The sequence below is a fragment of the Cherax quadricarinatus genome, chromosome 76 (assembly GCF_038502225.1).
Source record: "Cherax quadricarinatus isolate ZL_2023a chromosome 76, ASM3850222v1, whole genome shotgun sequence".
Taxonomy (NCBI): domain Eukaryota; kingdom Metazoa; phylum Arthropoda; class Malacostraca; order Decapoda; family Parastacidae; genus Cherax; species Cherax quadricarinatus.
In genome coordinates, this window is record NC_091367.1 from 7,794,111 (window position 1) to 7,810,105 (window position 15,995).

At 38.4% G+C, this 15,995-nt stretch overlaps 1 protein-coding gene across 6 annotated transcripts in view; it reads right to left on the reverse strand.

Moving 5' to 3' along the window:
- Nucleotides 1-15,995, reverse strand: part of LOC128703559 (BLOC-2 complex member HPS3) — a 90,227-nt gene that overhangs the window by 33,980 nt on the left and 40,252 nt on the right. For all 6 annotated transcript variants that reach the window (XR_011394137.1, XM_070101245.1, XM_070101244.1 and 3 more), the window contains 6 exons: nt 15,070-15,321; nt 12,767-12,932; nt 12,486-12,584; nt 4,555-4,659; nt 2,032-2,148; nt 1,427-1,630 (listed from right to left, as the gene is read on the reverse strand). Coding sequence is in view for 5 of the 6 variants with exons in the window: in XM_070101245.1 (XP_069957346.1) it covers nt 1,427-1,630; nt 2,032-2,148; nt 4,555-4,659; nt 12,486-12,584; nt 12,767-12,932; nt 15,070-15,321 (943 nt within the window). In the remaining variant the exon portion in view is untranslated. The remainder of the gene's footprint in view (nt 1-1,426; nt 1,631-2,031; nt 2,149-4,554; nt 4,660-12,485; nt 12,585-12,766; nt 12,933-15,069; nt 15,322-15,995) is intronic.

Sequence of the window (15,995 nt, forward strand, 5' to 3'; positions counted from 1 at the left end):
TCCAACAGCACGTCAAGTATTGAAAACCATTTGTCTCCATTCACTCCTATCAAACACGCTCATGCATGCCTACTGGAAGTCCAAGCCCCTCGCACACAAAACCTCCTTTACCCCCTCCCTCCAACCTTTCCTAGGCTGACCCCTACCCCACCTTCCTTCCACTACAGACTGATACACTCTTGAAGTCATTCTGTTTCGCTCCATTCTCTCTACATGTCCGAACCACCTCAACAACCCTTCCTCAGCCCTCTGGACAACAGTTTTGGTAATCCCGCACCTCCTCCCAACTTCCAAACTACGAATTCTCTGCATTATATTCACACCACACATTGCCCTCAGACATGACATCTCCACTGCCTCCAGCCTTCTCCTCGCTGCAACATTCATCACCCACGCTTCACACCCATATAAGAGCGTTGGTAAAACTATACTCTCATACATTCCCCTCTTTGCCTCCAAGGACAAAGTTCTTTGTCTCCACAGACTCCTAAGTGCACCACTCACTCTTTTTCCCTCATCAATTCTATGATTCACATCTTTCATAGACCCATCCGCTGACACGTCCACTCCCAAATATCTGAATACGTTCACCTCCTCCATACTCTCTCCCTCCAATCTGATATCCAATCTTTCATCACCTAATCTTTTTGTTATCCTCATAACCTTACTCTTTCCTGTATTCACCTTTAATTTTCTTCTTTTGCACACCCTACCAAATTCATCCACCAATCTCCACAACTTCTCTTCAGAATCTCCCAAGAGCACAGTGTCATCAGCAAAGAGCAGCTGTGACAACTCCCACTTTGTGTGTGGGAGACAACTAGTGTTAAAAATATATAAGGTATGGAAAACACCATGTAAGCCTGTTTAAGCAACATTCTCATGTTCAGTTATATGGTTTAACATGTCTGGACTGGCTCTCACCACTAACTTAGGTCATGGAAGAATAACAAGAATTACTCCTGGTTAAGTATAATTCAAAAGTTTAGGTTTTTTACTTACTGTACATATCTAGATTTCTTGAAAGTGCCTTCACTGTCTGTCCCACCTCCAGGACTCAAGTCAAGTTTACCAGTTTTCCTGAATCTCTTCATAAATGTTATCCTACTCACACTCCAACCACATATCCAGCATTTACAACCACTTGTCTCTTCTCACTTCGATCTAACATACTCACATGAGCTTGCTGGATGCTCGAGCCTCTAGCACTCAAAACCTCCTTACATCCTCCTTCCAAACATTCCTTCCTTCCATCTGAGATTTATACAACCTCTGGTAATCTAAATGGTGATGTCAGCACTTCTAGCATGATAAGTGTTTGAATGAACAATGATGAATTTGTTTCTTTGGCTCACCCTACCCTAGTGGGAAAAAGGCCATCAAGGCAGAGAAAAATTTAACAAAATTCACACCTTGATATACCTACCTCTGAATTGTGGGCATATTCCAAGAAAAATTTCTCAAGGAAGTCTCGCAGCCACAATGAGTGAGTGTTGCATTCTGGACCACAAGAAACAATTGGGTATACAGCCACAAATGCATCCACAAATGCATTGAGAGAGAGTGTACCTTCTCCAATGAGAGAGACAAAGACTTCTGTAAATACCTCTTTCTTGTGTTCAGCCAAAACCTGAGTTAGAATGATGCTCATTACAAAATGCCGCAAAGAAAATGCGTTTCATTTTTTGACTTGTACAAAAGTAGTTTTCATCCTAGTTTAAGTCTGTCTGAAATGCTGTGCATGCTATAGATTTTCAACAAAAATTTTATTATTTATACACAGGTAAAAAAAAATTGTATGGTATTAAACTAATGTATAATTTGCATTTTTCCATCAGTTCACAAAATAGCAATTATGGTATGTTCTCTTCAATATACTGTACCAATTATAAAAAAAATTCTAAGAATTTATCTCCAATTTTTGGGCTTGTTATCAACTGTTCCAGCCACAGTACTGTGATTCATATTCTTCTATCAAAAATAAGTTGAAGAGATATGTAAGCAGATAATTTATCAAAGTTACAGTAGTACTTGAACCAGTGGAGAGAGTCTAGTAGCCCCATCTTCAGTGATGAGTAGTAGGCGCGAGTGTTGAAGCAATACCACCACCAGCTGGTAGGCTCGAAGGGAGGCCAGAACTGTTGATACCTGCGAGATAAGAAAGCCAGAAATCCTGTGAAAAAATTCACCTTGGAAACAACAATGATAATTTATTTAATATTATGCATACTCCTTTTGATAACCTGTTGGGCTTATTACGTACTATTGTAGAGATGATGTAATTTTAGTAAAGACTCAATCTTGAGGAAAAAGGGAGAGAGTGGATATTAATGTCTAGCATGAACCAGTAGACTTACTGCAGTATTCCCCTGTTCTTATAACATTAATGTACCCCACCTAATCCATTACTTTTGTAACAAAATTAACTTTGCTCTTGCTGGTTGTCTATTTTTTTTTAAGTGCCTGGGATGGCATGAAGAGAGGATGACTACTAGGGTATAGGGTAAACAAAACATATACAATACCTATGCAGTTTGTCAAAACTACTGATGAAGCAGCTGTGGGAGGATGACCCTTGCCATGGGTTATGTGAATTACAGAAGGTTGTATAATTTGATCCAGGCAAACACCAGATGAGCCTGGCCCATGGCCAGGCTCCAGGAGTAGAAGAACTCTTGGAACTTATCAAAACATTTGCCTCCAGCACAGAAATACTTATTGATCCTGTGTATTATTCAGTTGCTTATGAGGTTTAATTTAGAGTTTATCCAAAAGCTTGCATTATCATTTTTTTTTGAAGACTGCATTACTTTACAGGTATCAATATTTAAGTTTGTTTATCACATACTATTTATTCAATTAAATGCCTTATGTTTTCTAAATCACTTTGGAGTCTATAATGTTTAAATAAGATAATATGACCTGTCTCCCTAAATACTTAAAGAAAAGTCCATTATCACGTACGTAAACAAGAACAGACAAGATCTAAAGCCTGACCCTGTGGTATACCAAATGCTATGCTACATTATAATGAATTTCCATTTATGATTATTCAATGATTACTTCCAGAAAGCTGACCTTGAAGCCATCTTTGTGCACAACCATCTATACCTCATAGTACAATCCAATGGACTAAGATCAAATCCTAGGTGGGAAGAGAAAGAGTGGCAATTTCCCAAAGGTCTGCTACCCTTGTTATCCCTCAGTAAATAGATACTGTTTTGAGTTGTATCCTGGATAAGGACCTAAATAAGGCCCTAATGGAAATAAGTCATACTGCTTGGCTTTCTTATTGTGATTTCTATTTTAAAAGAACTCTCTGATATGGACTTTATCAAAATCTTTCCTCAATTTTTTCTTTTTATTAACACATCGGTTGTCTCCCACCGAGGTAGGGTGACCCAAAAAAAATAAAAACTCTTTCACTATCATTCAACACTTTTGCTATCATTCACACATAGTCCCTGTCTTTGCAAAGGTGCCCAGATATAACAGCTTAGACGTCACTCCAAATAGCCAATATCCCAAACTCGTCTATTAAAGTGCAGGTATTGTACTTCTCACCTCCAGGACTCAAGTCCGACTAACCAGTTTCCCTGAATCCCTTCACAAAATATTACCCTACTCACACTCCAACAGCTCAACAGGTCCCAAAAACCATTTGTCTCAATTCCTGAAATATATACATATAAAAGTGGGAGATGGGATATTTGCTGTTTGGAGTGACATCTGAACTGTCATATATGCATACTTCTGCAAACACAGTGATTATGTGTGAATGATGGTGAAAGTGTTTCTTTCTTTTTTAGGTCACCCTGCCTTGGTGGGAGATTGTTGACGTGTTGAAAAAAAAAAAGTAATATACCTGTACAAGTACATGTACTATTAATATACCTGTACAAGTACATGTACTATTAATATACCTGTACTATTACCAGTAATATACCTGTACTATTACCAGTAATATACCTGTACTATTACCAGTAATATACCTGTACTATTACCAGTAATATACCTGTACTATTACCAGTAATATACCTGTACTATTACCAGTAATATACCTGTACTATTACCAGTAATATACCTGTACTATTACCAGTAATATACCTGTACTATTAACAGTAATATACCAATTTCAGTACCAGTAATATACCTGTACCAGTCATATATGTACCTATATTAGTATCAGCAATGGACCAATATTAATACCAGTAATATACCTGTATTAATACCAGTAATGCACAAATATTAAAACCATTAATATATGTACTTGTATTAGTACCAGTAATATACTTGTATTAGTACCAGTAATATACTTGTATTAGTACCAGTAATATACTTGTATTAGTACCAGTAATATGCTTGTATTAGTAACAGTAATATACCTGTATAAAAACCAGAAAAATGTCTAGTCCTATTAATATACTACCTGAATAGCACTAGTAATATATGTAACTGCATTATTATCAGTAGTAATAACATACTGGACATAATATGGCAATACAGTGAGATGTGGAAGAACAAATACAGAACAACTGTGCTTAGTTACTACACCTGTTCTGAAGAGCCACGATCCAGGAACACCAAGGCCAAGGCCAAAACATCTGTTGGTCGAGGTTCTGCCGTTTTAGACAACTCTTGCTTAATTATCCCTAACACCTGAAAATACCATCATATTATAAGCTACACAAGAGCCAGGCTATTAAATAGTGTAAGAGTATAAACAGTACGAGACAATGGAGCTAAACTCTTCTCCAGGCTGAAGGACTGACCACCTTACTTTTTTCTTCAAGGTTGATGGACTGATATGTACATCATCTTCATTTCATCACTACTGCTCCCTCTGTATTTGACTGAAGAAGCCTACTGTGTAGGCAAAATGTTTCATCAATAAAGATATCCAACTGTTGCACATGTGTCTTAATCTTCTACTTGTCAGTTTTTATACCATTTTCAACATAAACAGTATGGTTTCAGATAAGTGTCTAGACATTTCTAATCAACAAAATTTTTATTATACAGAATCTTAAACTTATGGCAAAATGAAAGGGGGTAAGGCAGCCGGGATTGATGGGATAAAGATAGAAATGTTAAAAGCAGGTGGGGATATAGTTTTGGAGTGGTTGGTGCAATTATTTAATAAATGTATGGAAGAGGGTAAGGTACCTAGGGATTGGCAGAGAGCATGCATAGTTCCTTTGTATAAAGGCAAAGGGGATAAAAGAGAGTGCAAAAATTATAGGGGGATAAGTCTGTTGAGTGTACCTGGTAAAGTGTATGGTAGAGTTATAATTGAAAGAATTAAGAGTAAGACGGAGAATAGGATAGCAGATGAACAAGGAGGCTTTAGGAAAGGTAGGGGGTGTGTGGACCAGGTGTTTACAGTGAAACATATAAGTGAACAGTATTTAGATAAGGCTAAAGAGGTCTTTGTGGCATTTATGGATTTGGAAAAGGCATATGACAGGGTGGATAGGGGGGCAATGTGGCAGATGTTGCAAGTGTATGGTGTAGGAGGTAGGTTACTGAAAGCAGTGAAGAGTTTTTACGAGGATAGTGAGGCTCAAGTTAGAGTATGTAGGAAAGAAGGAAATTTTTTCCCAGTAAAGGTAGGCCTTAGACAAGGATGTGTGATGTCACCGTGGTTGTTTAATATATTTATAGATGGGGTTGTAAGAGAAGTAAATGCGAGGGTCTTGGCAAGAGGCGTGGAGTTAAAAGACAAAGAATCACACACAAAGTGGGAGTTGTCACAGCTGCTCTTTGCTGATGACACTGTGCTCTTGGGAGATTCTGAAGAGAAGTTGCAGAGATTGGTGGATGAATTTGGTAGGGTGTGTAAAAGAAGAAAATTAAAGGTGAATACAGGAAAGAGTAAGGTTATGAGGATAACAAAAAGATTAGGTGATGAAAGATTGAATATCAGATTGGAGGGAGAGAGTATGGAGGAGGTGAATGTATTCAGATATTTGGGAGTGGACGTGTCAGCGGATGGGTCTATGAAAGATGAGGTGAATCATAGAATTGATGAGGGAAAAAGAGTGAGTGGTGCACTTAGGAGTCTGTGGAGACAAAGAACTTTGTCCTTGGAGGCAAAGAGGGGAATGTATGAGAGTATAGTTTTACCAACGCTCTTATATGGGTGTGAAGCGTGGGTGATGAATGTTGCAGCGAGGAGAAGGCTGGAGGCAGTGGAGATGTCATGTCTGAGGGCAATGTGTGGTGTGAATATAATGCAGAGAATTCGTAGTTTGGAAGTTAGGAGGAGGTGCGGGATTACCAAAACTGTTGTCCAGAGGGCTGAGGAAGGGTTGTTGAGGTGGTTCGGACATGTAGAGAGAATGGAGCGAAACAGAATGACTTCAAGAGTGTATCAGTCTGTAGTGGAAGGAAGGCGGGGTAGGGGTCGGCCTAGGAAGGGTTGGAGGGAGGGGGTAAAGGAGGTTTTGTGTGCGAGGGGCTTGGACTTCCAGCAGGCATGCGTGAGCGTGTTTGATAGGAGTGAATGGAGACAAATGGTTTTTAATACTTGACGTGCTGTTGGAGTGTGAGCAAAGTAACATTTATGAAGGGATTCAGGGAAACCGGCAGGCCGGACTTGAGTCCTGGAGATGGGAAGTACAGTGCCTGCACTCTGAAGGAGGGGTGTTAATGTTGCAGTTTAAAAACTGTAGTGTAAAGCACCCTTCTGGCAAGACAGTGATGGAGTGAATGATGGTGAAAGTTTTTCTTTTTCGGGCCACCCTGCCTTGGTGGGAATCGGCCGGTGTGATAATAAAAAAAAAAAAATAACTTATTCTAACAAATCAAATACAATATTAAAAAAAAAACTAAAGATGTTAGATTAGGGTACAGTCCACACTGTTAGATGACAATATTTACAAACCATGCATAGTTTGAAGGGACATCTAAACTGTTGTATCTGAGCGCCTCTGTAAAGACAGTGATTACGAGTGATGGTGAAAATATTGAATGATGACGAAAGTTTTTTCTTTCTTTTTCTGTTTTTCTTTCTTTCTGGTTTATCCTGCCTCGGTGGGAAGTGGCTAACATGTTAAAAAAAAAAAAAAAGCACAGAAAGTCGTCATATGTTTTTGATGTACAATGGAACCTCAAATTTCGAACTGAATCAGTTCCAGGAGCTAGTTCTAAAGTCGAAGCAATATTTCCCATAAGAACTAATGGAAATACAATTAATCTGTTCCAGAAACCCAAAAATATTCACAAAAAAATACATTTTATAAACAGTATTACATGATAGTTTTACATATACACAACAAATATAGTGTACAATATTAATAAATTTAAATAAACATATAAAATAACATTTTTATTTACCTTTATTGAAGATTGGTGATGGCATCTGGAAGATAGGGAGGAGTAGAGAGGGAGTTGGGGTTAGTGTTTGGAAGGGGAATCCCCCTCCATAAGGACTTTAGGTATCAAAGCCCTCTCTGGGGTTACTTCCTTTCTCTGTCTTTTAATGCCACTAAGAGCAGCTTCAGAGTCACTGGTCCCCTCTCTCACAAAATAACTGTCCACAGTCCTCTGTTTCTGGTGCCTCTTTAAGATTTCCCTAAAATAGGACATGTTTCTCTCACTGAACTTGCTGCAAAGATGGCTTGTTTCAGTTTGCTCAGAGTGGTACTTCTCCACAAACATTTGGACATCATTCCACTTGGCACAAATCTCCTTAATCTTTGAATTGGCATGCAACTTCCTTGCCTTTTCACAAATAACTGTCTCTGAAACACTATCACCTGCCATCTCTTTATCCTTGATCCACACCAGCAACAACTTCTCAACCTGATCGATTGTCTGTGGTCTTTTTTTGGTTAGCATATCAACACCTTTTCCTAGGTAGTAGGTTGGAAGACAGCAACCACCCAGGGAGGTACTACCATCCTGCCAAGTGAGTGTTTTTTTGGGTCCATGGTAGCTTATTTCACAGTCCCACAAGCACTAAATACAATGAATTAATTGTAAAATGTGTGACTGAGACTGCAGGCTAGTGTTCACTCAAGCATCAACAAAGCCAGACTGGCTCACGGCGCCTGCGTTGGGACACGGACAGAGCGGGCTGGTGGACAGGTCCGGTACCCGGCAGCTCGAAAGAAGAGGCGAGTTTGATAATAGGGACAAAGTTGGTTCAAGAAATGCGGTCGAAAGGCGAAGAGTTCGTTAAGCGATACGTTTGACATTTGAGGTTCCACTGTACAGTAATTATTTTGCTCTGTTATTCTCAAGGGATTCCTCTCTGAGACTTCAGTCATGTCATTCATACAGCAAGGCTTTTATTCATTATAATTTTCAAAACAGTGTTTAATTTTTCTTGTCCCTTCCTCAAAGCTGAGGATTTGTAAATATAAAAAATAAATTAAACAGTTTGTATATTATTACTTTATACCTTCATGTTACAGAAATATTTGAGAAATATCCTCATTGTCTGTATGTGAATGGAGGATGTTATGCACTGTGACATACTGGATTGTTGTGAGGCTTGTGTAATTGTGTATTAAGCGTAAGTTTGGTTAAAGAAACAAGACTCTAAGGTATGTGGCATTACGTTATGGCAGAAGAAAAGGTGGGATTTAGTGTTGACATTTTTGTCCAATTCTGGTGTTCCCATGAGATGTATACTATAGCCAGAAAATACTGTACATATACGAAAATGCCTTGAGAATGTTATTTCAAGATATTCAACATGATAACCTTAACCCTGCCTTGGTGGGAAACAGATGAGATTTAAAAAAAAAAAATTACGACAGATAAAACCAATGTGCACTGCCATGTAAGAGTGGTGATGATAATTTCAAATTTGCCACTGCTACAAGTGCCAAGTCAAGCTGTCCCAGAATGTCTCTTTGGGGTCATCCTATGAATTTCTTTCATGTGTGGATATTGTGATACCCTTTAACATGTATCATAATTAATCTTGCTCTCTAGTCTATTGTGTCTAGTATAGTATAAAGAGAAGTTCTTCAGGTAAAGTAAGGAATTTGCATAGCCTGAGTACATTACTCCTGTCTTAAAGCTGACTAAATGTCTTTGCCAAGCCTCTTTTATATGTAATATGTTATGGGGAGCTGGAGGTACTGGGTGTATGGCAGGAATATTTTGAGGCATTTTTAAATGTCAATGATAAAAGGGAGGCAGTGATTTCATGCACTGGAGTGAAGAAGAGAAGGATGTAAGTGTGGAGGAGGTGCGTGAGGCATTATGTAAAATGAAAGGGGTAAAGCAGCAGGAACTGATAGGACCATGACAGATATGTTAAAAGTAGGGGGAAATATTGTGTTGTAGTTGGTATTTTTGTTTAATAAATGTATGAATGAGGGGAAGGTACCTAGGGATTGGCAGAGAGCATGTATAGTTCCTCTATATAAAAGGAAAGGGGACAAAAGAGATCGTAAAAATTATAAAGAAATAAGCTTACTGAGTGCTAGGTAGTAGGTTGGTAGCCAGCAACCACCCAGGGAGGTACTACCGTCCTGCCAGGCGAGTGTAAAACAAAAGCCTGTAATTGTTTTACACGATGGTAGGATTGCTGGTGTCCTTTTTTCTGTCTCATGAACATGCAAGATTTCAGGTATGTCTTGCTACTTCTACTTACACTTAGGTCTCATATATCACATACATGTACAAGCACATATATACACACCCCTCTGGGTTTTCTTCTATTTTCTTACTAGTTCTTGTTCTTGTTTATTTCCTCTTACCTCCATGGGGAAGTGGAACAGAATTCTTCCTTCGTAAGCCATGCGTGTTGTAAGAGGCGACTAAAATGCTGGGAGCAAGGGGCTAGTAACCCCTTCTCCTGTATATATTACTAAATGTAAAAGGAGAAACTTTCGTTTTTCCTTTTGGGCCACCCCACCTTGGTGGGATACGGCTGGTGTGTTGAAAGAAAGAAAAGGTGAAACTTTCATTTTTCCTTTTGGGCCACCCCGCCTCGGTGGGATACGGCCGGTGTGTTGAAAGAAAGAATATGATAGAGTGGATAGAGGAGCAATGTGGCAGATGTTGCAAGTATATGGAATAGGTAGTAAGAGTTTTTATGAGGATAGTGAGGCTCAGGTTAGGGTGTGTAGGAGAGAGGGAGATTACTTCCCAGTAAAAGTAGGTCTTAGACAGGGATGTGTAAAGTCATCATGGTTGTTTAATATATTTATAGATGGGGTTGTAAAAGAAGTAAATCCTAGGGTGTTGGGAAGAGGAGTGGGATTAAATAATGGGGAATCAAGTACAAAATGGGAGTTGACACAGTTACTTTTTGCTGATGATACTGTGCTTATGGAAGATTCTAAAGAAAAGTTGCAAAGGTTAGTAGATGAGTTTGGGAGGGTGTGTAAAGGTAGAAAGTTGAAAGTGAACATAGATAAGAGTAAGGTGATGAGGGTATCAAATTATTTAGATAAAGAAAAATTGGATATCACATTGGAAAGACAAAGTATGGAAGAAGTGAATGTTTTCATATATTTGTGAGTTGACTTGTCAGCGGATGGATTTATGAAGGATGAGGTTAACCACAGAATTGATGAAGGAAAAAAGGTAAGTGGTGCATTGAGGTATCGGTGGAGACAAAAAAAAAAAGTTATCTGTGGAGGCAAAGAAGGGAATGTATGAAAGTATAGTGGTACCAACACTCTTAACCCTTTGACTGTCGAAGGGCCAAATCCTGAAGTTGCTTCTGGTGTCGCAAAATATTCGAAAAAAAAAAAAATTATTTTTTCTTATGAAATGATAGAGAATCTTTTCCCGATTGTAAAGACACCAAAAAAACGAAATTTGATGGAAAACTGACGGAATTACTCTCTCGCGAAGTTAGCGACTTCGGCGATATTTAAAAATCGGCAATTTCGCCCACTTTGAGCCCTATTTTCGGCTAATTCCATTATTCCAGTCAACCAATCTCATAACTATTTCTTCAGAACTCTATTTTTTCTATCGATTGAGTACAAGAAACTGCCCATTTACCGATTTCAACTACCCAATAACATGGTCAGAAATTTGCAATTTGGCCAATTTCACGAAAATTAAAAAATACGACAATTTCAAAATAAGGTCCAGAATGAACAATGCAGACATTCCTGGCTCTAAAATAACATTTTCTTTGTTCATCAGTCATGTCTCCAGGTCCCTGTGATATTACTCTTGCTTTTTATTTTGAAATTTTATTCAAACAAAAAATAGAAGATTTACTGTTATGCAGACTACTGCAATACTGTAATAATTGTAAAAATTACATCAACCCATTCATGACTGCGTATTAGAATAGCTATTTGGACATTTATTGGACAATGACATCATTTGTTTACTTTTGAACATCGGCAAAAATCAAACATTTCCTGTACTTTGTGCTCCATTTCCAGGTTCTTTTTATAGTAAAATTAATCAAAATCACCTCCATTTCTATAATATAGTTTCCATTCTATCAAATGAGACCAAGAAAACGAGAATACAACCACAAATACTATACAAAAATAGACCACAAAGTCGGCATTTTAATTAAAAAAAAATGTCGGAGTTTTTTTTTTCTCATTATGCACTGCGTGCTCCAGGATTTTTTTTATGTGGTGCACACTGACCACACAGACCCATTCTCTCACATGTGGGCCTACTAGCTTTCTCCTGCCTGATTTGAAGCCGCTAGAATTTATGAGTATATATACGTCAAACACGGTACCTCGCAAACGTATATATACGGCCGCGACAGTCAAAGGGTTAAATGGGTGTGAAGCTTGGGTTGTAAATGCTGCAGCAAAAAGGTGGCTGGAGGCAGCAGAGATGTCCTGTTTAAGGGCAATGTGTGGTGTAAATATAATGAAGAGAATTTGGAGTGTGGAAATTAGAAGGAGGTGTGGAATTACTAAAAGTATTACTCAGAGGGCTGAAGAGGGGTTGTTGAGGTGGTCTGGTCATTTAGAGAATAGATCAAAGTAGAATGACTTGGGGAGTGTATAAATCTGTAGGGGAAGGAAGGAGGCATAGGGGTCCTCCTCGAAAAGGTTGGAGGAGGGGGTAAAGGAGGTTTAGTGAGCGAGGGGCTTGGACTTCCAGCAAGCATGTGTGAAGTGTTAGATAGGAGTAAATGGAGACGAATGGTTTTTGGGACTTGATGGGCTGTTGGAGTGTGAGCAGGGTAATATTTAGTGAAGGGATTCAGGGAAACCAGTTATTATTGATTTAGCCAGACTTGAGCCCTGGAAATGGGAAATACAATGCCTGCACTTTAAAGGAGGGATCTGGGATATTGACAGTTTGGAGGGACTTTTAAACTGTTGTGTCTGAATGCCTCTGCAAAGACAGTGATTATGTATGAGTGAGGTGAAAATGTTGAATGATGATGAAAGTATTTTCTTTTTGGGGATTGTCTTTCTTTTTGGGTTGCCCTGCCTCGGTGGGAGACGGCCAACTTGTTGGAGCAAAAAAAAAAAAAAATTACATTAAGAAGTCATGCTATCTTCTCTTTATTATACATTTACCTTATCCTTCTTGTAATCAACAAGGCAACTGGATTTCAGGATGATAGTGGAAACCTTATCAGGGGCAGCCTTCTCAAACATCTCTAACACACAGTTAGCCTAAAGATAGATAAGATTCCATTATTATTTTGAAAAATATTTAATAAATACTTAATACTATATAATTAATTAGTAATTGTAACAAATAGTTCCCTAGAAGAATAAACTGTCTGGAGTCTTGATATGTAAGATAGATTCCTTGACAAACTATTCTTTTCATGAATCCCAAGAAAATTCCCTACCTGTGCAGATGTCAGTACAGGAGTGTTAGGGTGTAGCAGCAAAGCAGAAATCACAGCAACAAGACCTGGACACTGCAAATCAAGGCGTTCAATCACTGCATCTGGGCTAAGACTAGACACCTGGTAGTACTGCGTTGCTTGTTTCCACTCTGCCTCAGTATCACACCTGAAGATTACATCAATTAGATGAAAAGGAAGTAGTTAATTTTTTTTTTTTCAACAAGTCGGCCGTCTCCCATCGAGGCAGGATGACCCAAAAAAGAAAGAAAATCCCCCAAAAGAAAATACTTTCATCATCATTCAACACTTTCACCTCACTCACACATAATCACTATTTTTGCAGAGGTGCTCAGAACACAACAGTTTAGAAGCACATACGTATAAAGATACACAACATATCCCTCCAAACTGCTATAATCATTCTACCTTGGTGGAAGATTTCTGGTGGAATTAAACAGCAACTATACTGTTATTAGAGAGAGCAAGTCCTTCAAAAATGGCAATATGTTAAAAAACAATTATGTACACATGGTAAACATAGTTGAATCTCATTTTCCCGAACTTTCTTATGCCAAAAATTCACAATACTGAACTGAACGTTTCAAAATGAGTAAGTCATACTATTAACCATACCATGGGTGGGGTTAGAACCCGCGATCAGAGAGTCAAGTCATGTTATTCTCTTAGAACCCATAAAAAATAAGTAAGAATAAGTTTTCCTAAAAGTTGAATCTGGAGATGGGCTGCCAAATTCTGGTCCAGTATTGGAAAACACTTGTGTTCTACCCTTTACCTCCTCAATGCTCAGAATACCCTGGGGTCAGGGTGTATGTATTTGCCTATTCCTATATGCCTGTACTTAATAGAGCCCAGTCTTGGATGCAACAATGCATTAAAAGGTTTCCCTGTTACCAGTATTATAATTTTTATTTGTCACCTTATGCCAATGTTTACCTGTCATTAATGAGATGCAGTATTTAAACAGCATGACTTCTTACTGGAAAAAAAAAAAGTCTTACTTTTTCTCTATTCACTGAAGTGCTTTTACAACGCAACAAGCGTACCATTTAAGTTAAACACTCACAAATGCAATGAATCAGTACATCTTTATTACAACAATAAGAATCTGAATGAATACCAAAAACACCAAGAAGAAAATAAACAGACAGGGCAATAACACTGAGAGAAAGTCATGTAATTCACATCTAGTGATGACTGACAGTGAAGACATATTAAACATACTAAAGTGATAATTTCCCCAGTATACAATAATCAGTCAAGTTACTATCCATTTTGTTGGTATTATAGAGACTAAAACAGACCTCCAAATTAAGGGGATGCACAAGAGCTTCAGAACCTTGCATTTATCTACAGTGAACTGCATCTGCTACTTTTCTGACTAAATTCCTGGTCAGAAAAGTGGCAGATGCAGTTCAATGTAGATAAATGCAAGGTTCTGAAGCTCGGGAGTGTCCATAACCCTAGCACTTATAAGTTAAATATCGTAGAACTTAGCCATACAGATTGCGAAAAGGACTTGGGGTTATGGTAATCAGCAACCTTAGATCAAGACAGCAATGCCTAAGCGTATGTCATAAGGCAAACAGATTACTGGGATTCACATCAAGAAGTGTAAGCAACAGAAGTCCCACGGTTATATTACAGCTTTATACATCATTAGAAAGGCCTCACCTAGATTATGCAGCTCAGTTCTGGTTTCCATATAACATTCAGCGTAGAATGACTAAATTAATACATAGCATTAAAAATCTTCCATGTGAAGAAAGGTTGAAGACCCTTAAATTACATTCACTTGTAAGACGAAGAATGAGGGGAGACGTGATCAAAGAGTATAAGTGGAAGATGGGTATTAACAAAGGGGATATAAATAAGGTTTTGAGGATATCCCTCCAAGAAAGACCCCACAATAATGGATTCAAATTACGTAAGTTTAGATTCAGAAAGGATAAAGGAAAGTACTGGTTTGGTAATAAGGTAGTTGATGAGTGGAACGGTCTGCCAAGTAGGGTTATCAAACCTAAAACCTTGGGTAGTTTCAAATTTAGGTTGGATAAATACACGAGTGAGAGGGGTTGGATTTGAGAGGGACTTGCACAAGAGTAAATAGAATTGTCAAAGCTTTTTGCTTGGGTAGCGTTTATTCTGTTAGTGGGTTGGAGTTGTGAGGGACCTGCCTAGTATGGGCCAACGGGCCTACTGCAATGTTCCTCCTTTCTTATGTTATGTTCTTATAATGCATATGCATTGTACACAGATAAATAAGCTAACTACTGAAGACTTACTGGGCATAATAATCCCCAAGTAATGCAGAGGAGTCCTGCAGTAGAGAATAGAGATCTTCTTCAGCTTCCTGAACTTGAGGAATCTCATGGTGGAGAGCTGTGGTTAGGACCAAGTGAGCCTCCAAGAGAAGGTGTAGGTAGGTGGATGGGGAGGCAGACCTGTGACTGCGACCTACTCGTACCATCTCCTTGTACAGGCTAGCAGCACTTGGCAAATGAAGGGAGTAGACCGTGTGTGATTTGTCTCCACCTCTGAAAGGGAAATGAATTACTAAGAGATCATCACATAGGGGTTCTCATGATAATGTAATATTAGAAAAAATCTTTAAAACATGTGGAAAAACTAATCTGTTAAAAAACTGCCACCAGAAAATTACGAAGCTCTCACATTTAAATCCTTATCATATTAAAATAAAAAAGGTAGTAGGCAGGTAGACAGCAACCACCCAGGGAGGTACTACCATCCAGCCAAGTGAGTGTGAAATAGAAACCTTAAACTGTTTTACATGATGGTAGGATTGCTAGTGTTTTTTTTTCTGTCACATAAACATGCAAGATTTCAGGTATGTCTTGCTATTTCTACTTACACTTAGGTCACACTACACATACATGTATAAGCATATATATACACATCCCTCTGGGTTTCTTCTATTTTCTTACTAGTTCTTGCTCTTGTTTATTTCCTCTTATCTTCATGGGGAAGTGAAACAGAATTCTTCCTCCATAAGCTATGCATGTTGTAAGAGGCGAATAAAATGCTGGGAGCGAGGGGCTAGTAACCCCTTCTCCTATATACATTACTAAATTTAAAGAGAGAAAATTTTGTTTTTCTTCTTAGGTCACCCTGCCTTGGTGGGATATGGCTGGTTTACTAAAAAAAAAAAGTAAGTAAAAAATTTACACTAACCCAAATCTGGAGTCAAAGC